This window comes from Hemitrygon akajei, unplaced genomic scaffold (genome assembly GCF_048418815.1).
Source record: "Hemitrygon akajei unplaced genomic scaffold, sHemAka1.3 Scf000043, whole genome shotgun sequence".
NCBI classification, from domain to species: Eukaryota; Metazoa; Chordata; class Chondrichthyes; order Myliobatiformes; family Dasyatidae; genus Hemitrygon; species Hemitrygon akajei.
The window spans coordinates 5,734,308-5,756,871 of NW_027331929.1; the positions used below are offsets into that span (position 1 = coordinate 5,734,308).

A 22,564-nucleotide genomic window follows, 5' to 3' on the forward strand; every position below is an offset into this window, starting at 1 on the left:
ACTCACTAGTCTACAATTTCCAAGGCTATCTCTTCTCCCTTTCTTAAATAAAGGACCAGCATCCGCAGCCCTCCAATCATCCGGAACCTCTCCCTTCCATATTGATGATACAAAGATCATCGCCAGAGGCAGAGTAACCTCATCCCTCGCCCCCCCCCCCCCCCCCACATCGCCCGGGATACATCTCTTCTCTTCCCAACACCTTATCCAGCTTGATGCGTTCGTAAAGCTCCAGCACATTTTCTTTCTTAATATCTGCATGTTCAAGCTTTTCAGTCTGCTGCAGGTTGTCCCTACTATCACTAAGTTCCTTTCACACAGTGAATACTGATGCAAAGTATTCATTTAGTACCTCTGCAATTTCCTCCAGTTCCATATGCACTCTCCCACTGTCACACTTGATAAGTCCTATTTTTTCACATCATATCCTCTTACAATTCACGTTCCTGTAGAATGCCTTCGGGGTTTCCTTAATCCTGCCCGCCAGGACCTTCGCAAGGACACTTCAGGGTCCCCTAATTTATTTCTTAAGATCCTTCCTGTTAGTTTAATAAACTTCCAGATCTCTAAGATTACCTAGCTCTCTGAAACTTTTGTAAGCTTTACTTTTATTCCTGACTTACTATATTACGGACTTTGTACACAACTGTTCCTGTAGCCTACCATAACTTCCCTGTCTCATTGGAAAGTACCAATGCAGAACTTCCGTACCATTCCCTGAGAACATGTTTCTAATTTAAGCTACCAATTCCCTGCTTGATAGCCTGATAATTCCCCTTACTCCCATAAAACGCTTTTCTAACTTATCTGTTCCCACCTCTCCCCAATGCAATTTTAAATAAGATAGAATTATGATCACTATCTCCAAAATGCTCTCCCAATGAGAGTTCTGATACCTGATCGGGTTCAATTCCCAGTACCAAATCAAGTACAGCCTCTCCTCCTGTAGGCATGTCTACATATTGTATCAAGAAACCTTCCTGAACACACCTAACAAACTGCAGTCCATCTTTACCCCTTGCTCCAGGTAGATGCCAATCGATATCGGAGAATTTAAAATCTCCCGTCACGATAACTCCGTTATTATGAGAACGTTCCAGGATCTGTTTCCCTATCGATAACACTGTTACCATTCGGCGGTCTAGAAAAGTACACAATAACGTTATTTATCCCTTCCTGTTCATACTTTCCACCTACAGGGACTCCGTAGAAAATCGATCTGTGGCGTCCACCTTTTCCGCAGCCCTGACACTATCTCTAATCAACAGTGCCAGCCCCCAACTCTTTTGCCAACTTCCCTGTCCTTTCTGAAACCTCTAATATCCAGCACTTGAAGAAGCAATTCGGGTCCCTGAGCCATCTATGTCTCTGTAATGGCCACCACATCATATCTCCAACGGAGATAGCGTTCAGAATTCTGCATCATTTACCATAGCATTGGAGAGGGATGGGAACAGATGAGTTCGCAAAAACATTAATTGGAGTAAGGAAAATATGAGGCTATCAGGCAGGAGGTTGGAAGCATAAATTGGGATCAGGTGTTCTCAGAACTGTACGAAAGAAACGTGGCAAATGTTCAGGGGATATTTGCGTGGAGTTCTGCATAGCTACTTTCCAATGAGAAAGGGAAAGGATGGTAGGGTACCGGAAAGTTGGTGTACAAAGTCTATCGGAAATCCACTCAAGAATATAATAAGACCTGACTAAAGGTTCAAAACACTACTTGATGACAGAGATCTAGAAGATTATAAAGCTGCAGGAAGGAGCTTAAGAAATAAATTAGGAGAACCAGATGTGGCCATAAGAAGGCCTTGGAGGACAGGATGAAGATAAACCGCAGGACATTCTATAAATATGTGAAGAACAGATGTATACGACGTGAGTTAATAGGTCGAATCACGGTTTACAGTGGAAAAGTGGGTATGGAAGAGGAGGAGACAGCACAGGTACATAATGAATACTTTGTTTCAGTATTCAGTAGGTTAAAGGATTCTGGCGATTATCAGGGTGGCTTAGAGCGGCCTGAAAAGCTTGAGCACGTAAATATTAATAAATACGATATTCTGGAGTTTTTAGAAAGCATCAAGTTGCATAGGTCACCGCGAAAGGACGGCCAGGCTACTGCACGAGCCGAGGGAGGGGATTGCTGAGCCTCTGTCTATGATGTGTGTACCATCAATGGGGACGGGAGATATAGCCCAGGAAATAATAGACCAGTGCTTCTTACCTCTGTGGTTGTTAAGTTGATGGAGAAGATCCAGATAGGCAGGATTTATGAACATTTGTAGAGGTATAAAATTATTAGTAATAGTCAGCATGGCTTTGTCCAGCCCGATCGGGCCTTACGAGCCTGATTGAGTTTTCTGAGGATGTGACTAAACAGATTGATTAATGCGGAGCAGTAGATATAGTGTAACTGGAATTTAGCAAGGCATTTGACGAGGTACCCCATGCAAGGTTTATTGAGAAAGGAAGGAGGCATGGGATCCAAGAGTGCGTTGCTATGTGGACCCAGAACTGGCTTGCCCACAGAAGGCAAAGTGTAGAAGTAGATGGGTCATATTCTTCATGGAGGTCCGTCAACAGTGGAGTGCCTCGGGGATTTGTTCTGTGACCCTTACTCTTAGTGATGAGGATGTGGAGCGATGGGTTAGTAAGTTTGCTGATGACAGAAAGGTCGGAAGTGTTGTGGATAGTGTGGAGTGATGCCAGAGTTTACGGCGGGATATTGATAGGATGCAAAACTGGGCTGGGAAGTGACAAATTGTGTTCAACCCAGATAAGTGCGAGGTTGTCCATTTTGGTAAGTCAAATGTAATACAGTATTAATGGTAAAATTTGCAGTATGGAGGATGAGAGCGATCTTGGAGTCCAAGTCCATCGGACACGCAGAGCTGCTGAGCAGTTTGACTCTGTGTTTAAGAATGCGATGCATTGGCCTTCATGAACCGTGGAATTCAGTTCAAAGGCCGAGTGGTAATGATACAGTCCTATAGCACACCGGTCAGACCACACTTGGAGAACTGTGCTCAGCTCTGCTCACCACACTACAGGAATGATGTGGAACCTATAGAAAGGGTACAGAGGAGATTTACTAGGATGTTGCCTGGATTGGGGAGCATGCTGTCTGAGAATAGGTTGAGTGAACTCGCCGATATCCGAATTGAACTGCATGTGCCTCCGCTGGACCCACTTCCTCAGCTGATTAAGATCCCCCTGTATGTGATAACTGTCTTCACTGTTGACAAAGCCACCAACATTAAACTCTTCGGCAAGGCCATTATCTACTCCTTGTACAGTCTCGTACAAACCGCCATATTGTTGACCGCAATCAAACCGGTCAGAGAGGTCTTAGTGAGTTCCACATCGTCCTTCAATGTAGTCTGCAACATGAGCCTTGTTAAAGGTCTTGTTAAATGCTATGAAAGTTACCTTTGCTATCCGTGCTGATCAGCATCCCCGGTCAAATCAGACCGACAAATCTCCCTGCGTCTCACTCCATCTGGATTCACCTTCCCCTTTCTATGTTCCACGCTCCCGATCTCCTCCTCTCTTTCCCTCTCTCACTACTACAGCTCATTTCTGTCTCTCCCAACCTTGAGTCTTCCAGAGCGTCTACCATCGGGGATATTCTTAATGCACTTAGGTCTATGTGTGTTACATATACCAATAGTGAAAAATAGTTCCTACACAATCAAATCAGCCAGTCATCTCCCCCTGGGTCCAAATCAATACTCCCGAAGGATTTTCCCTGTTTTACAGGATTGGACTCGAAAAGAATTTATCCTGGGATCAAACAGGAAATAAAGACACGGACCTCTGTGTACGGTTAACCCTTCAATAGGTGATCACGTTGTCTTACGACTCCGGCAATGTCAGTTTATATCCTAAATTTATACAGTGAATTTTGGGCAATATCCAACAGCCGAATATACTCAGTGAGCGATTTCAAGAAGCACTTGTTAAAAATCAGACAGTCTACGAATGCTTCCAGGCGGTGCACAAAATTGGAACTGCACGTCTGCTGTCAGTTCCTCTTTTACCAAGAGGAATTTAGCAATACCTCATTCTCGGCATGAAATGCTACTTGCTTTTGTTAGGTCCCACAAGCAAGGCATCGTCTGCATCTTATCCCGTGACCTTCGTTAGCTCAATCTTCAGCTAGTCAAGGGGAGCAACAACGTTTTGCTTTCCGCAATAAAACAAGGTAACTTATCATAAGAAAGGAAGATTTAGGAGCAGAATTAGACCATTTGGCCCGTTGAGTCCGCTCCAACATTTCATCGTGGCGGATCAAATTTACTTTTCAACCTCAATCCCCTGCCTTCTCCCTGTATTCCTTCAAGCACTCACCAATCAGGAATCACAGGGAGAGAGAGCGAGAGAGAGAGAGAGAGAGAGAGAGAGAGAGAGAGAGAGAGAGAGAGAGGGTGGGGAGAGAGAGGGGGGGGGGGGGGAAGAGAGAGTGCGCCACTGGACGAGAAAAGCCTGTGGAGGGAAGGAGTTTCGAGGTGAAGTGTTCACCTCACTCGGTGGGAGGGGGTACAATCACATCGGTGGGTTTTGATTGGTTTTCCTGCTGCCCTGCTTTCTCGCTATGAGCAGGGTCAGTGGGAGCATCCAATGCCTAAGACAGGAACCAGCTGGGGGTGCATCTGTCCTGGATAATTGAGGGTTTTTGTATGAGTGACAAAATCCTCGGATGTTGCCTCTTTCCTCATCCCTACCCGCCGTCACACCCCAACTCAAACAAATCCTTTCCTTTCTCTGTACTTTCTTCGATTCCACATTCTTTCAGTCCCCCCATATTCCCACCTTCATCTCCACATGTCCTCTCCTCCTCTCCGCTGCCTTGTTCCATCCTGATCTCACTCTCTTCCCTCGATCCACCGGCCCTCTCTTCTCGCCCTCTCTCCCCAATCAAACACCAACTCTCCCACCTTCATCTCCACATTTCCTCTCCTCCTCTCCGCTGCCTTGTTCCATCCTGATCTCACTCTCTTCCCTCCATTCACCGGCCCTCTCTTCTCGCCCTCTCTCCGCAATCACACTGCAACTCTCCCACCTTCATCTCCACATGTCCTCTCCTCCTCTCCGCTGCCTTGTTCCATCCTGATCTCACTCTCTTCCCTCCATTCACCGGCCCTCTTTTCTCGCCCTCTCTCCCCAATCACACTCCAACTCTCCCGGCTTTATTTCACCAGGTCTCACCCTCTCCGCTCACTGTTCCCCATGTCCATAACGCCTTTCGCCCTCCTCTCTCCACATGCCCCTTCTCTCCATCCCTTCTCCCCAGTCACCCACCTCTCTATCTCTACCCGACCCCGAATCCTCCCCTCTCCGCTCACTGTTCCCCATGTCCATAACGCCTTTCACCCTCCTCTCTCCACATGCCCATTCTCTCCATCCCTTCTCCCCAGTCTGTCCATTGTCACCCACCGCTCTATCTCAACCCGAACCTGAATCCTCCCCTCTTTCTCCCCACTCTCATTACTCTTCCCTCAACCACTCTCATTTCTCACGACCACCCTCTGCAACACCCCCAATCTCTCTGCTCCCCGCACTTCCTCCCCCTGCTCTCGGTTCCTCAATTCATCAGCTCTTTATCCGGCGTTGTTTGGTACCGGTCTAACCCACTTGTTAACACAGGCTTCCTCTAACAACGGTTGCTTCCCCTACCTGAGCTCAGAGACGCAGAGAATCCTCGGCAGGATGGACCGGAGCGAGAGTTACATGAATGTGAAGTTGGGAAAAACGGACTCACGGTCTCCTTCCCGAGTTGAGTGGAGCAGAGAGACAGTCGACAGCTCTATTCTGCAGCTTATCCCCGGTATGTGTGATCGGACGAGTGGAGGGAGTTTCACAGTATGTCTGTTCACAGGAGTGCGTGGAATGACTGGTGAATGGGGCTTCACACTGCATCTTACGCCGGGAGTGTGTCATGGGACAGTGTGGCGGGAACTTCACTCTGTGTCTGACCCCGGGAGTGTGTGATGGGACGGTGTGGAGGAGGTTCACTCTCTGTCTACCCCGGTAGTGTGTGACGTGACGGTGCGAAGGGAGATTCAATCTGTGTCTGACCCCGGGAGTGTGTGATGTGACGGTGTAGAGGGAGCCTCACTATGTCTCTGACCTTCTCTGATCTGTCCCCAGCTGAACCTGATGTACCGTACGCGGAAGTTAATTTCAGGACCCTCTCGGCGCCACGAGTCCCGACAGATCGAGGTCAGTTTCATCTTTGTTGTTTTGACTTTGTTTTGCTGATATGTCCAATCATGTCGAGAGATCTCATAAGACGGAGGGAACGCGTAGGAGAGACAATGGGGTGTGTGGTGAACTTTGTAGTAGTTAAACTTCCGTGGGGAAGGCTCCGTGAGGTCTAAACCCCTGGGAGGGTCGAAATAGAGGGAGCGCCGTGCAATGTTTTGAGGAGAGAGCGCTGTGAGAAGGGTCGCTGAGGAGAGGGTGCATGGAAGGTGCCGTGAGGAGGAAGGGGTGATGAGGAGAGAGCGCTGTGGGATCGGGGGGGTGTGGGTCGGAGATGAGTGAGCACCGTGTCCGTGTGGTGAGGAGAGAGCGTAGTATAGATCCTTACCCGCGCTCTCCCCTTCTTCTTAATCCGACACTCTCCTCTTTCCCCTTCTCACCCCTCCCTCACCTCCTTACACCCTTTCCGCTCTCCCACTCTGCCCTCCTTAGTCTCGTCGTTTCCCCTACTGTCTCCCACTGTCCCGTTCTCTTCGCCCTCTCTCATTGCCCCCTCTCCCTCCCGTCTCTCCTCTATCACAGTCACCGTCTCTACCACTCTCGGTCTCCGGCTCGCGTTGTTTCCCTCTCTCTCTGCTCTCTCTCATCCTTCCCCGTCCGCCCCTCCCGGGCTTCCAAACCAGCTCTGTCCCTGTTTGCCGCCCATCTCCCGTCGCGCCTTCTCCTCCTCTCTATGCACGCCTCTTTTCCTTTCCCCGACACTCTCTCCCCTCTATCTTCTCTCTGTCTCGCAAATTTTCTTCTTTTGCCTTCCCCATCTCTCTCCCACTTTTTCCTCCCCTCACTCTCCCTTCTCTAGCCGGCTCTCTTTCGCTCTCTCTCACACCTCTCCCTATCCTCTCACTTTTCCCGACTCACTTCCCCCTCTCTCCGCCTCTTTCACCCCGTTCTCCTTCCCCATTCTTTCTCTCGCATCTTCCCGCCCATCGCCCCTGTCGCTGTCTCCCCCTCTCAGTCCATCGCTCTCCTCTTCTGCCTCCCTGTCTCTCCTCTCTCTCCCCCTCTCCTTCAGCCTCTCTCTCGCACTCTCACCCCTCCTCTCTCCCTCACTTGCCTCTCCCGACACCCTCACCCATTCTCTACCGCTTTCACTCTCTTCCTAATCTGCCTGTCTCTCTCTCTCCCAGACGGTCTGAACTCCACCTACTCAGAGCTGAACTTTTGGAAAGAGGAACCCCGAATCGATGAGGACGAAGATCCTCCCATTTCCTCGGGACCCGGCGGGGTGTCAACCACTGCACAAACAGGACAGAGTTCACTGTGATGACATCAGTCTGGAGGGGTCACGTGTCATACTCCCAATTGTCCTAGTTTCTATCCATCTGCCTTGACAACTCGTCCCATAGACTGACCACCATCTGGGTAATAAAACGTTGTCTCTCGAGTCTCCAATAATTCCTTTCTGCGAGGTATATAAATGATCGGGATGAAATTGTAGATGGGTGTGTTAGAAACATCGAAAAATAGAAAAATACATCACAATACAGACCCTCTAAAAAGACCCTATCGTTTCCTCTTCCACCATCGTTGCCTGCATCCCATTTCACGCACTCACCACTCTCTGTGTGTAAAATTATCCCTGACATCTCCTCTGTATTTACTTCCAAACACCTTAAAACCACGCCCTCTCTTGCAAGCCATTTCAGCCCTGGGGAAAAGCCTCTGACTACCCGCATGATCGATGCCTCTCATAGCATTATACATCTCTATCAGGTCACCTCTCATCCTCCGCCGCTCCAAAGAGTAAAGGCCGATTTCACTGAACCTATTCTCATAAGGCACTCTCCCCAATCCAGGCAACATCCTTGTAAATCTCCTCTGCACCTATTCTATGGTTTCGACGTCTTTCCCATAGTGAGGCGAACAGAACTGAGCACAGTACTCCAAGTGGGGTCTGGTCAGTGTCCTGTTTAGCTGTAAAATTACCACTCGGCTCTTACATGCGTAGTAATGATAATAAACGTATATAAAAGTCACTAGTTAGGCTCAATCAGGCGTATTGTATACAGTTCTGGTCACCCTATTATCGGAAGGATGTCAGGGCGTTGGGGAGCCTCCGGAGAGGTTTAACAGGACTCTGCCGGGAGTCGGTGGCATGTGTTACAACGAGAGGTCGGACACCTCGGTCGCTTCCTCTGGAGCGTAGGAGGCTCAGGGGAGATCTGACTGATCTCTGGAATCCGTCAGACACCTGTCAGCCTTTGCCCCGTCAAGGAATTTGGACTCTCGGCGATGACGGCTGAAAGTAGATGAGATTGAGAGAGGGAGGGCTGATCGTGGTGGAAGGAGAGAACGCAAATGGGGGGGGGGGGTGGGGTGGAAGGGAGTCCCAGTGGGGAAGATGGCTGAATAAACACACACGCTGAATGGGCTCTCTACAGGTGCGCAGAAACAGGAGCCGAAGCAGAACATCGGAAATAAAACCTGCCGTAAGATCTGCCTACTCTGCCTAGTTACGATCGGCCTCGTCGCGATAGTAGCCGGGCTCTCGATCTACGGTGAGTCGAACGGAACTTGATGACGGTGGGTCAATATGAGTGAGGTTGAAGTTTTGGAGCATGTTGATATTAAGGGAGAGGAGGTGTTGGAGTTGTTAAAATACATTAGGACGGATAAGTCCCCGGAGCCTGATCGAATATTCCCCAGGCTGCTCCACGAGGCGAGGGAAGAGTTTGCTGAGCCTCTGGTTAGGATCTTTATTTCCTGATTGCCATCGGTAATGGTACCGAAGGACTGGTGGAAGACGAACGTTGTCCCCTTGTTCACAATTTAGTAGGGATAGTCCGGGAAATCATAGACCAGTGAGTGATGGGAATGCTCTTGGAAAAGATCCTTAGATATAGGATGTGTGGGCATGTAGAGAACCATGGTCTGATCAGGGACTGTCAGAATGGCTTTAAGAAGGGCTGATCGTGTCTAACAAGCCTGTTAGGTTTCGCCGAGGAGGAGACCAGGTATAGAGATAAGATTTCTGCAGTGGATGTGATCAACGTGGATTTTATTGAGGCATTTGACAAAGTTCCACACGATAGGCTTATTCAGAAAGGCTCAATGCATGGGATCCAGGGACGTTTGGATCTGCCCACTCTGCCTGTTTACGATCGGCCTCGTCGCGATAATGGCCGGGCTCTCGATCTATGGTGAGTCGAACGGAACTTGATGAGGGTGAGGACAATATGAGTGAGGTTGAAGTTCTGGAGCATGTTGATATTAATGGAGAGGAGGTGTTGGAGTTGTTAATATTCAAAAGGACGGAATATTACCCAAGCTGCTCCACGAGAAGAGGGATAAGATTGCTGAGCCTCTGGCTAGGATCGGCATGTCCTCGTTGACAACGGGAATGGTACCGGGGAATTGCAGAGAGGGGAATGTTGTCCTCTTGTTCAAAAAATGCAGTCGGGATGGTCCGTTTAATTATAGACCAGTGAGCCTTACGTCTGGGATGGGAAAGCTGTTGGAAAAGATTCTTAGAGATAGGATCTATGTGCATTTAGAAAATCATGGTCTGATCAGGGACAGTCAGCACGGCTTTGTGAAGGGCAGATCGTGCCTAACCATAGAACCGTAGAATATTACAGCACAGAAACAAGCCTTTTTGCCCTTCTTGGCTGTGCCGAACCACTTCACACTTAACCCATGTCCTCTATTTTTTTCTTCTCCCCTCGCCCCAATGGAAAAAGCCTGCTTGTATTCACTCTATCTGTGCCCATCATGATTTTATATACCTCTATCAAATCTCCCCTCATTCCTCAACGCTCCATGGAATAAAGTCCTAACCTTTTCAACCTTTCTCGGTAACTCAGTTTCTCAAGTCCCTGCAACATCCTTGTGAACCTTCTCTGCACTCTTTCAACCTTATTGATATCCTTCCTGTAATTCGGTGACCAAAACTGCATACAATATTTCACTGTTAGGGTATTTTGTATCTGTATTCCTAGATTCCTCTGTTCTACTGCACTCCTCAGGGCCCTACCATTTACCTTGTATGTTCTACCTTGGTTTTTCCGTCTAAAGTATAATACCTCACACTTGTCTGTGTTAAACTCCATCCGTCATGTTTCACCCCATATTTCCAGTTGGTCCGGATCCCTCTGCAAGGTTTGAAAACCTTTCTCACTGTCCACTACACCAACAAACTTTGTATCATCAGCAAATTTGCTGATTCGATTTACCACATTATCATCCAGATCATTGATATAGATGACAAGTAACAATAGACCCAACACTGATCCCTGTGGCACACCACTAGTCACAGGCCTCCATTCATAGAAGCAATCCTCCACTACCACTCTCTGACTTCTCCTATTGAGCCAATGTTTAATCCAATTTAATACCTCACCATGAAGGACTGAATCTTCCTAACTAACCTCCCCTGCGGGACCTTGTCAAAGGCCTTACTGAAGTACATGTAGACAACATCCACTGACTTCCCTTCATCCACTTTCCTTGTAACTTCCTCGGAAAACACTAATAGTTTTGTTAAACATGACTTATCACGCGCAAAGCCGTGTTGACCCTCCCTTATATGTCCCTGTCTATCCCAATACTCGTAGATCCTATCGCTTATTACACCTTCCAATAATTTACCTACTACCGACGTGAAACTTACTGGTCTATAACTTCCAGGAATACATTTAGAGCTTCTTTGTTTTGAAACAGCGGAAGAGCATGAGTAAATACAGATGCAAAAAAAAACATTTAAAATCTCCCCTATTTCTTTTGTTTTCATACATAGCCGACCACACTGATCTTCAAGAGGAGCAAGCTTATACTTATAACATCTAACAAACACATTAGATTTCGTTGAGGAAGTGACCATGCATATAGATGAGGCTTGTGCAGTGCATGTGATCTACGTGGATTTTAGTAAGGCATTTGACAAGGTTCCACACGGTAAACTTTTTTAGAAGGTCAGAAGGCATGGGATCCAGGGAAGTTCTGCCAGGTGGATTCAGAATTTGCTTGCCTGCAGAAAGCAAAATGTCGACGTGGAGAGAGTACTTTCGGATTGGAGGGTTGTGACTAGTGGTGTCCCACAAGGATCGGTTCTGTGACCTCCACTTTTTTGATATCCACCTGGATGTAGGGATAGAAGGGTGGATTGGCAAGTTTGCAGACGACATCCATACTATTGGTGTTCTGGATAGTGTTGAGGATTGTCGAAGATTGCAGAGAGACATTGATAGGATGCAGAAGTGGGCTGAGAAGTGGCAGATGGAGTTCAAACAAGAGAAGTGTAAGGTTGTACACTTTGAAAGGACAAACTCCAAGGCAGAGTACAAAGTAAATGGCAGGATACTTGGGAGTGTGGACGAACAGAGGGATATGGAGGTACATGTCCGCAGGTCCCTGAAAGGTGCCTCACGGGTGGAAAGGGTAGTTAAGAAAACTTATGGGGTGTTAGCATTTATTTCGAGGGATAGAGTTTAAGAGTCACGGGGTAATGGTGCAGCTCTATAAAACTCTGGTTAGGCTACACTTGGAGTACTGTGTCCAGTTCTGGTCCATTCACTATCGGAAGGATGTGGAAGCATTGGAAAGCGTACAGAGGAGATTTACCAGGATGCTGCCTGGTTCAGAGGGTATGGACTTATATCGGAGGTTAAGGGAGCTAGGGCTTTATTCTCTGGAGAGAAGGAGGATCAGAGGAGACGATATAGAGGTATACAAGATATTAAGAGGAATAGATAGAGTGGACAGCTAGAGCCTGTTCTCCAGGGCACCACTGCTCAGCACAATAGGACATGGCTTTAAGGTAAGGGGTGGGGTGTTCAAGGGGGATATTAGAGGAAGCCTTTTTCACTCAGAGAGTGGTTGATGCTTGGAATGCACTGCCTGAATCGGTGGTGGAGGCAGATACACTAGTGAAGTTTAAGAGACTACTAGACAGGTGTACGGAGGAATCTAATGTGGGGAGTTTTATGGGAGGCAGTGTTTAAGGTTTGACAAAACATTGTGGGCCGAATGGATTGTACTGTACTGTATTTTTCTATGTTTTTTGTTCTATAACACGGACATACCTCAAACCGTGATATAAACACGGCCATTACCGTAACACAATCAAGACTCATGCTACTCCGACACGCCATTCACCATAACATCAACAATGCTGTTACCGTTGCACGGTCACGACCTTCAGCGAGACACAGATACACTCCTGACCGCGACACCGACACACTCTTCACCGTTACACTGAGATACCGTACACTGTGGCACTTTCACGCTCCTCAGCGTGATCCGCTCCGCCACTCACCGTTACAGAGACTCACACGTCACTGTAACACCCCTTACCGAGACAGTATCACCCCTCAACACAACACAGATGCACCGCTCACTGAGGCAATTACCCACACCTCACCCTGACACAGGCAAACCCCTTAACAGATACCGACAGCTAAATTCCCAATGACACCGACATAGTCCTCTCCGTGACACCGATAGACACCTCAGCGTGACCCTCTCACACACACCGTGGCCATGAAATGTCTCTGACCGCGACACAGACACAGCACAGCCCACACCAAGTCACAGATTCTCTACCTACCATGACACAACTCCGCCCCGCACTCTGACATTGCCCTCGCCATGACATCGAGATGCACATCACAACGCTTGCCGGGGCACAGAAACATAAACAGAAAAGGTTACAGTGTCACCGACACGCTCCTTACAGCAACTCGGACATGATCCACACGATGCTGATGCCGACCCTCATTGTAGCATCAACAAAAACTTCACCGGGTCATTGATATACCCCTGAGTGTTTCACAGACATGCCCGTCAAGGTGACGCCGACGCTTCTCACTGTGCCACCAGCACATTCTTCATTGTGACACCCTTCACAGTCACACTGACACAACACTCTCTGTGACCCGTTCGGTAGCGTGACGCTGACTCACGTGTCACTGTAAACTCTAAACATCCTTCATCATCTCTCTCAGTATCACAGATTCGTCAGTCTAAGATCACCTCCGGCCGAAACTGCCATGAGTTAAACTCAACCCTTCAATCCAAGCTTTCAGCGCTCAACTCGAATCTGTCCGATCTTAAACGAATGCACAGCGATCTCCGTCACCAGTTCACTGAGGTGGAAACGAAGTACAGATCTGTCAACGAAACCAAGGCTCAAATCTGTGAATTGTTGACCAGCAGAAGAGGTGAGGCATCATCCCCCTCTTTCACCCGCTTCTCATCACAGGGCAGGCATGGAGAGAGGAAGCGTCACTCTGTGCTTAACATCGGGAGTGTGGGAAGAGATGGTATGGAGGGTGATTCACTCTGTGTTTGACCCGGTGATTGTGTGATGGGGCTGCGTGGAGGAAGTTTCACTCTATCACTGAATCCAGGAGAGTGTGATGGGACGTTGTCAAGATGGATTCTCTCTGTGTCTGACCACGGGATTGTGAGACTTAACTTTACAGCTTCACTCTATGTCTCACTCCGGGAATATCTGATGGGACAGTATGGATCCAAATTCAGTCTGTGTCTGACAGCGGGATTGTGTGATGGGACAGAGTCCAGAGAGATTCACCCGATGTCTGACCCCTGAAGTGTGTTATGGCACCGTGGAGAGAGAGTTTCACTCTGACTCTGGGAGTGTGTGACGGGATAGTGCAGAGGGACGTTCATTCTATGTGATATTGTGGAGGGAGTCTGACACCCCGTGAGTGGGCGGAACTTCGCTTTGTGTGAGAACACAGGAGGGTGTGATGGGACGGTTCAGAGAGAGCCTCACACGGTGACCCGCCAGGAAGTGTGTGATGGAAGGAGATTCACGCTATGTTAGACTCGGGAGTGTGTGATGGGACCGTGTGGAGGCAGCTTCCCTCTTTGTCTGACACTTTGCTGTGTGGTGCGTTGAGAATCTGTAGAGGGAGAATCACACTCCCTCTGACATTCGTCGTGTGCGCTGAGGGAGTTTATTTCCGTGTCTGACCGCTGGAGTGTGTGATGGGGCCGTGGAGAGAAAGATTCACAATGTGTCTGACCAAGTCTTTGTGTGACTGGACTTTGCGGAGCGATCTATAGTCTGCTCTGTCATCCAGGGAGTGTGTGATGGGACGGTGTGGAAGGAGCTTCACTCTGTGTCTGACGCTGGGTGTGTGTGATGAGATGATGTGGAAGGAGTAACACCAAGAATCTGACCCTGGAAGAGTGTGACAGGACGGTGGAAACTTCACTCTACGTCTGACTGCTGGAATATGGCCATTGTGATATGGCCATGGAGAGAGAGATTCACTTTGTGTATGTTCCAGGCAGAGCGTTACGAGGCTTTGTAGAGGGAGATAAACTCTGTCTGTGACTCCGTGGGTGACTCTGGGACAATGTGGACATGCGCTTAACTCCACCACTGACCACGGGCGTGTTTTAAAGGCAGTGTGCAGGGAGCTTCAGTCCACCTCGGACAGCTGGAGTGTGATAGGTCCGTGGAAAGAAAGAAATTCAATCTGCGTCTGACCGTGTGAGTGTGTGATCGGGCGGTGTGTAGGGAGCTTAAATCTGTGTCTCACCCCGTGTGTGTGATAGGACTCAGTGTTTGACACAGTGTGCCTGTGATGGGAAGCTATGGCGGGAAGGGGCGCTGAATTATTGCGTTTGGGGAATAGGTGTGTCATGTGTGTGTCTGACACCAGGAACAGTGACGCGTGCCTGGGTAGTGTTCCTGTCTGTGTCTGAAACCAGTGGTGTATGATCTTACGGTGCGGAGGGTAATCTCTCGTTTTCTGAGCCCTGTATTTTCTGATGTCACCGGGTAGAGGGGCATCATACTGTGTCTGACCACGGGAGTATGCGGCTGGATGGTGCAGAGAGTGTTTCATTTCCTCTTTGATCACGGGCGGATGTTATGGGGTACTGTAGAGGGGGGTTCACTCTGTGTTTGTCTGCAGGACTGTGTGATGGGAGAGGGTGCAGGGAGCTTCACTCCATGTTTGACCCAAGGAGTGTGTGATAGTGTGGTGGAGTGAAAGCTTCAGTCTGAGGCTGACCCGGTCGTGTGCGATGGGACAGTGTGGAAGGAGCATCACTCTGTGTCTGACACGGGGAGAGTATGATGGGACCGTGAGACAAGAACTTCATTCTTCGTATGTCCCCTAGAGTGTGTGACGGGACGGTGTTGGTTGAATTTCTCTTTTATAGGACACTGGGAAGGAGATGTGTAGCTGACTCCTGAGGTTTGTGATGGGGCGGTGTGGAGGGAGCTTCATTCAGTTTCTGACCCCGAGAGTGTGTGATGGGGCGGTGCGGAGGGAGCTTCAATCAGTTTCTGACCCCGAGAGTGTGTGATGGGACGGTGTGGATGGAGATTCACTCTGTGTCTGACCCCAGGAGTGTGTGATGGGACGGTGTGGATTGAAGTTCTATTTGTGTCTGTGCCTCAGGAAGTCTGTGATATGATGGAGGGAAGGAGATGTGTAACTGACTCCTGAGGTTTGTGATGAGGAGGAATTGACGGAGCTACACCTTGTGACAGGTCCCTCGAGTGTGTAATTGGTGCCGTGTCGAAAGACTAACTTTGAGTCTGACACCAGGAAAGTGTGATGGGACGGTGTAAACAAGCTTCAGTTTGAGTCTGACTACGGGAATGCGTGTTAGGAGGGCGTGAGGGAAGTCTGTATCTGACTCCAGGAAAGTGTAATAGGGCATTTTAGAGGGAGTCTCAGTGCGCCTGACCCCGGAAATGTGTGTAATGGATCAGTGTGGAGGGAGATTCACTTGGTTTCTGACCCCGGGAGTGTGTGATGGGACGGTGTGGCGGGAGATTCACTCTGTGTCTGACCCCGGGAGTGTGTGATGGGACGGTGTGGAGGGAGATTCACTCTGTGTCTGACCCCGGGAGTGTGTGATGGGACAATGTGGAGGGAGATTCACTCTGTGTCTGACCCCGGGAGTGTGTGATGGGACGGTGTGGAGGGAGATTCACTCTGTGTCTGGGCCCGGAAGTGTCTGATATGACGGTCTGGAGGGAGCCTGCTCTGTGTCTCACCCAAGAGCATGTGATTTGACATTTGCGCAGCGTGCAGACTGAACCAAGCATTATTTGATGGGGCTGTGGAGAGAGAGAGAGGGAGGAGAGAGAGAGAGAGAGAGAGAGAGAGAGAGAGAGGAGAGAGAGAGAGAGAGAGAGAGAGAGAGAGAGAGAGAGAGAGTGAGAGAGAGAGAGAGAGAGGAGAGAGAGAGGCTTCACTCTGTGTCAGCCACGGGTGTGTATGATTTTTACAGTGTCAGGGAGTTTCATTCTGTGTTTGCTCCCTGGATCCTGTGATAGGAAAGCTTTGAAGGAGAATCCCTTTGTGTCTGGCCACCGGATGCGTGATTGGAAAACGCGGAGAGAGCTAAATCCTGTGTCTCACCCCTGGAGTGTGTGACGGACAGCGTGGAGTGAAATTCTATTTGTGTCTGCCACTCAAGAAGTCTGTGATAGGATGGTGGGAAGGAGCTTGGAACTGACACCTGAAGTTTGTGATGAGAAGTTGAGGGAGCTACACCATAGAACCATAGAATACTACAGCACAGTACAGGTCCTTCAGCCCTCCAGGTTGTGCTGACCCATATAATCATTTTAAAAATGTACTAAACCCACAATACCCCATAACCCTCCATTTTTCTTTCATCCATGGGCCTGTCCAAGAGGCTCTTAAATACCCCTAATGTTTTAGCCACCACCACTATCCCTGGCAAGTAATTCCAGGCACTCATAACACTCTGTATATAAAAAAAAACTTACCCCTAATGTCTCCCCTAAACTTCCCTCCCTTAATTTTGTATCTATGACCTCTGGTGTTTGCTATTGGTGCCCTGGGAAACAGTACCGACCATCCACCCTATCTATGCCTCTCATAATCTTGTAGACTCTATCAAGTCCCCTCTCATTCTTCTACGCCAAAAGAGAAAGTCCTAGCTCTGCTAATCTTGCTTCATATGACTTGTTTCTCGAATCCAGGCAACATCCTGGTAAAATCTCCTCCGCAGCATCTCCATAGCTTCCACATTCTTCCCTATAATGAGGTGACAAGAATTGAGCACAATACGCTAAGTGCGCTCTCACCAGAGTTTTGTAGAGTTGCAACATGGCCTCTCTACTCTTGAACTCTTGTGACTGGTCCCGCGAATGTGTGATGGGATTCCTTGGCGGGAGATCAGATTTAGTACGACACCAGGAGAGTGTGATGGGACGGTGCGGAGGGAACTTCACTGTGTGTCTAACCCAGCGTGTGTATGATGTGACGGTGTGGAGTGAACTTCACTCTGTGTCTGATACAGAGTGTTTGCGATGGGATACTATGCAGGGAGCATCACCCAGTGTTTTGACCCCAGAAATGTGACTTGGAGGGAGATTCACTCTGAGTCTGACCCCCGGGAGTGTGCGATGGGACGGTGTGGAGGGAGATTCACCTTGTGTCTGACCCTGTGAGTTTGTGATGGGGACGGTGTGGAGGGAGACTAACTCTCTGTTTCTGTCCCCGGGAGTGTGTGATTGGATTTTGTGGAGGGAGCTTCACTCTGTGTCTCACCCCGTGAATGTGTGACGGGACGCTGAGAATTGAAATTATATTTGTGTCTGTCCCTCAGGAAGTCTGTGATAGGTTGGTGGGAAGGAGCTCGTAACTGACTCCTGAAGCTGGTGATGAGGAGGAGTTGACGGAGCTACACCTTGTGATTGGTCCCGGGATTGTGTAATGGGGTGCCGTGGCGGGAGATTGAGCCTTGAGTATGACACCAGGAGTGTGTGCTCAGACGGTGTAATCGAGCTTCACTTTGAGTCTGACTACCGGAATGCGTGATAGAAGGATGTGAGGCGAGTTTGTATCTGACCCCCGGAAAGTGTAATGTGTCAGTTTAGAGGGTGTCTCATTCTGTGTTCTGACCCCCAAAAATGTGTCTCGGAACAGTGCGGAGGGGGATTCACTCTGTCTACACCGGTAGTATTTCATGTGTCAGTGCAATGCGACGCTCACACAGTGTTCAACCCCTGGGAGTGTGGATGGTCTGTATGGAGGGAGTGTGACCTCCGCGTCTGACCTCTGTGGGCTGTGAAAGGACATAGTGTAAGGAGCTTCACTCTGTGACTGACACAGTGTGAGTGTGAGGGAATGATACGGAGGGAGAATCTGATCTTTGTGGGTGTGTGATGAGATGGTGCGGAAGTGCACCACTCTGTGTCTGAGAACGTGTTGTGTGTTGAAATGTTGTGGAGGGAGAATCTTTGTGTGACCCCTGGGATTTTGTGAAGGGTTGGTGTGGAAGCAACTTTACTCTTCGTATTATTGCAATGAGTATGTGCTGAGACGGTGTTTAGGGATCTTCACTCTGTGTCTGATCCCAGGAATGTTGTTTTGGGGAACTTTTTCTGCCTGTCTGACATAGGGAATAGGTGATGAGACAGGGCAGAGGGAGCTTCACAGTGTCTCTGATTCGGGAAGTCTGGGTTATTGGACGGCTCGCAGAGATCGTCACTTTACAACGGACCCATAAATTGTGATGAGGCGGTCTGGTGGGAGCTTCATTCTATACCGCACCTCGGGAGTGTGTGATGGGACGGTGTACAGGGAGCTTTACTCTGTGGCTGATCCTAGTAGGTGTGAATGGAAGGTGTGCAAGGAGCCTCACTCTGCGTCTGACCCCGGGAGTGTGTGATGGGACGGTGCGGAGGAAGGTTCCCTCTGTGTCTGTCCGGAGGAGTGCGTGATGGACGGTGTGATGGTAGCGACACCTGCTGTCTGAATCCGGGATGGGACGTTGTGGGAGGGAGGTTGACCTTTTTCTGATCCGAGTCGGTGCAATGGGAGTTATGCAGGGAGATTCACTATGCTTTGTACCTGATTTGCAGAGCAAACATGCCCTCAGAACTGGAGTGAAAAGAAAGATCGGTGTTATTACGTATCCTCGGTGGAGAAATCTTATGATAATGCGAGGGAACATTGTTCAAACTTCGATGCAAGGCTCCTTGAAATAAATTCAAACGAGGAAGAGGTATGTGACTCCCGGGGTGAGAAACAGAGTGAATCTCCCTCCACATCATCCCGTCACACACTCCGGGGTCAGACCACAGAGTGAATCTCTCTCCACACCGTCCCGTCACACACTCGCGGGGTCAGAGACAGAGTGAATCTCCCTCCACATCATCCCGTCACACACTCCGGGGTCAGACTCAGAGTGAATCTCTCTCCACACCGTCCCGTCACACACTCGCGGGGTCAGACACTGAGTGGATCTCCTTCCAGAATCAGGTTAATTATCGCCGGCATGTGACGTGAAATTTGTTAACTAGTGGCAGCATTTCAATGCAATAGATAATCTAGCAGAGAGAGAAAATATAATAAATAAAATAAACTAGTAATTAAATCACGTACATTGATTAGATTATTTAAAATGTGAGAAAGAAGCAGATGGTGTACATTATAAAAAGTGAGTTAGTGTCCAAAGCGTCCAAAGTCCATTCAGGAATCGGATGGCAGAGGGGAAGAAGCTGTTCCTAAATCACTGAGTGTGTGCCTTCAGGCTTCTGTAGATTACTAGACTAGTGCCCAAGATGGAGCTGACTCGATTTACAACTTTCCGTAGTTTCTTTCGGTCCTGTTCAGTAGCCCCTCCATACCGGACAGTGATGCAGCCTGTCAGAATATTCTCCGCGGTATAGCTATATAAGTATTTTTTTTAGTTTGACCGAATGGAGTCCCCTCCACTCCCACCTGTCACACCACTCCCGGGGTCAGGCAGGGAGAGAAGCACCCTCCACGCCGGTCCCATCACACATTCCTGCGATCAGGACACTAGGTAAATCCATCTCTGTGCCATCTCTTCTCATGCTCCTGTGGCTATACATGGGGGGGGGGGGGGCGGGGCTGTCGGGGGGCGATACTGCCTCCGGCCCGGTCAAAATGAAAAAGCACGATTGTGTGGATGCTGCGTGATGTGTTGCCCGGTTTACAAATCAATCCCACGAAATATCGAGCGGTACAGCATTTGCAATTAAACGATTGGGCTTTATGGTTCTTCATTTGACTACAGGGTTAGTACAGAAAACAAAGAGAAAAAGGGCCCATTTTAACGAAACAGTCTAATGCTCTCCTTGGAGCTCACTGTTTTCCCGTCCGTCCGTTCTCCATCGATTTCCCCCGGGCGTGGTCGACTCCCGACCCCATTCCAAGTCAGCCCAGGCATGCAGACTACGATATCCCCGTTCTGACATCTTCTCTCTCCATCTTCTGCCGAACAAAAGCCCGCGAATCCCTCGCTCTCGGGCTCACAGGAAAGAAAACCTCTCCCATCATGGACGCCACTCATTCCAAGCCCCCATTATCTCTCGTCATAACACAAACACACTGCTGCTACAGAGAAACCATTACATTACCAGTGAAACATTTCCCAGGGCGTTGCATGCACATTAATCGAAGGGATTTCATTTCACAGGATTTTGTTTCCATCTCTATCGGCCATCGATTCGGAACTTACTGGATTGGAAAATGTAGATACGGGTGAGGTTTGTACAGTTACAGGTCGGTGGTGTGGGAGTGACACGCGGTCGTGGGGAGAGAGTGGGTCAGTGGGATAAATTTGGAGACTGACAGCGGGCTGTGTGGGGAGTGGGACATTGGGATTCGTTCGTTGACTGACGCAGGGTTTTCGGGAGGGGTGGTGCAGTGGGTATATTTGGAACTGAGTCACGATTGTAGGGGAGTGTGGTGTAGTGGGATTCGTACGGCCATGGACACGGGACTGTGGGAGAACGCGGTATCATGGGATTAGTTCCGAGGCTGGCAAGGGGCTGTGGGGAGAGCGCAGATCAGAGGGATTGGTTTGGCGACGTCTCCAGTTGTCTGCTCGAGGCTGTTTTGTCTCTGTTGAAATTGTCTAACCTCTTTGACAGGAATGTGGTCTCTAATATTCTGTACAAGACGTTCAATAGACCGCCCACCTGCAGTGAGTGTGACTCTTACGGTTGGAATCACAGTTACAGTTGCAACAGGAAACACAGATTCATCTGTGAGAAGTCGGCACATTTGTACCCGGATATTCCTGAAGAGATCCAAGGTCTCTGTCAACAGCCCTGGCGGGCCGACTTCAGTCAAGTGAATTCACCCCACTACTCCCCATTCAATCTACCCTACCCTCAAACCCCCATCCTTTCACCTCTTTCCAATTTCTCTTCCCCTCCTTCTTACCCCCAGTCTCCTCCTCTACTCGTAGCCCCATTCTCCCCAACACTCTCCCTCTCTGATCCATACCTCTCTTCCCCCGCTCTCCCCGCTCCCCCTTTTACTCCCCCATTTCTATAGCGTTTCTCTTTTTCCCCTTCTCTCTAACTCATTCCCATTCCACCCTTCTTCTTCGCCTCGGACCTCATTCTCTGCCTCTCCTCTCTCCGTTCTCTCCACACACTCTAACCTCAATTTCTGTGCACTTTGGCTCTCAATTCCTCACCCAGGGGAAAAGGACTGTGCGCATTCACCCTATCTGTGCCCTCCTGGCTTCATATCCGCCCTTCAAGGTACACAGACACATCATTCTTGCCTTCTCACCAGAACCCAGACCCTCGGGTCCCGGCAACATCCTGTTAATCTCCCTCTGCACTCTTTCCAGCTCAGTGGCATCTTTCCTACAGGGAGGGCGACGAGAACCGAACACCGCCCTCCAGGTTCGGCCTCAGTGTCGCCTTGTACAACTTCAATGTGACCCCGGTGCGGTGCAAAGATGTAAAATTAACGTAAATTGGGAAATTAATAAATACTGCATAAAGGTGAATACCGAGGGAGTGTTTTAAGTGTTCAGGGAGCGTTCGCAATCTGATGGCGGAGGAGAAGCAACTGCTTGTAAATGTTGAGTTTAAAGGCGCCTGTACCTCCTCCCCGATGGTATCGATGAGCACAGGGCATTTCCCGGCTGGAGGGTGTCCTCGCTGATGGATGTGGTCATCCCGAGCCATTCCTTCTTGAACCATGTCCTCGATGGAGGGGAGGTTTGTGGCCCGTGATGGGGTTGGCTGAGCCTAGAACCCGCTGCAGCCTCTGGCGACCCTGTGCGTTGCCAGCCTCCATACCAGGCGGCGATGCGACAAGTCAGAACGCTCTCCACAGTACATCCGGAGAAATTCGCGAGTCTTCAATAACAAAACACATCCACTCAAACCCCTAACGTTGCAATACCTTTGTACCGAGAGAGATATGGATGGTGGGGGAAAAGACAAGGTCCGAGTAGAGTCTAGAATACACTCATGATCAGACTCGAATTAAACAAGACCACATTGATAAAATCCAAAGATAAAGTCACAAACAGCAGTACAAGAAATGGATCCCGT

The 22,564-nt window shown here is 49.1% G+C and overlaps 1 protein-coding gene across 1 annotated transcript; it reads left to right on the top strand.

Annotated features, from left to right (window-relative positions):
• Positions 1–1,922: 1,922 nt before the first annotated feature.
• Positions 1,923–21,977, top strand: LOC140720481 (uncharacterized). Its single transcript, XM_073035332.1, has 11 exons — positions 1,923–2,039; positions 3,202–3,339; positions 5,650–5,830; positions 6,154–6,225; positions 7,395–7,520; positions 8,649–8,765; positions 13,209–13,424; positions 19,097–19,239; positions 20,680–20,744; positions 21,137–21,300; positions 21,850–21,977. The coding sequence occupies exons 1-11, from the start codon at positions 1,923–1,925 to the stop codon at positions 21,975–21,977; spliced, it is 1,467 nt and encodes a 488-aa protein (XP_072891433.1).
• The last annotated feature ends 587 nt before the right edge of the window (positions 21,978–22,564 follow it).

Excerpts from the sequence above, each read along its gene's own strand:
- LOC140720481 (XM_073035332.1), top strand. The coding sequence starts at position 1,923 with ATGGAAGAGGAGGAGACAGCACAGGTACATAATGAATACTTTGTTTCA. Across the intron at positions 2,040-3,201 it reads GGCCTGAAAAGCTTGAGCAC|CTGATTAAGATCCCCCTGTA; the intron begins GTAAATATTAAT and ends CCACTTCCTCAG. Across the intron at positions 3,340-5,649 it reads TGTTGACCGCAATCAAACCG|GCTTCCTCTAACAACGGTTG; the intron begins GTCAGAGAGGTC and ends TTGTTAACACAG.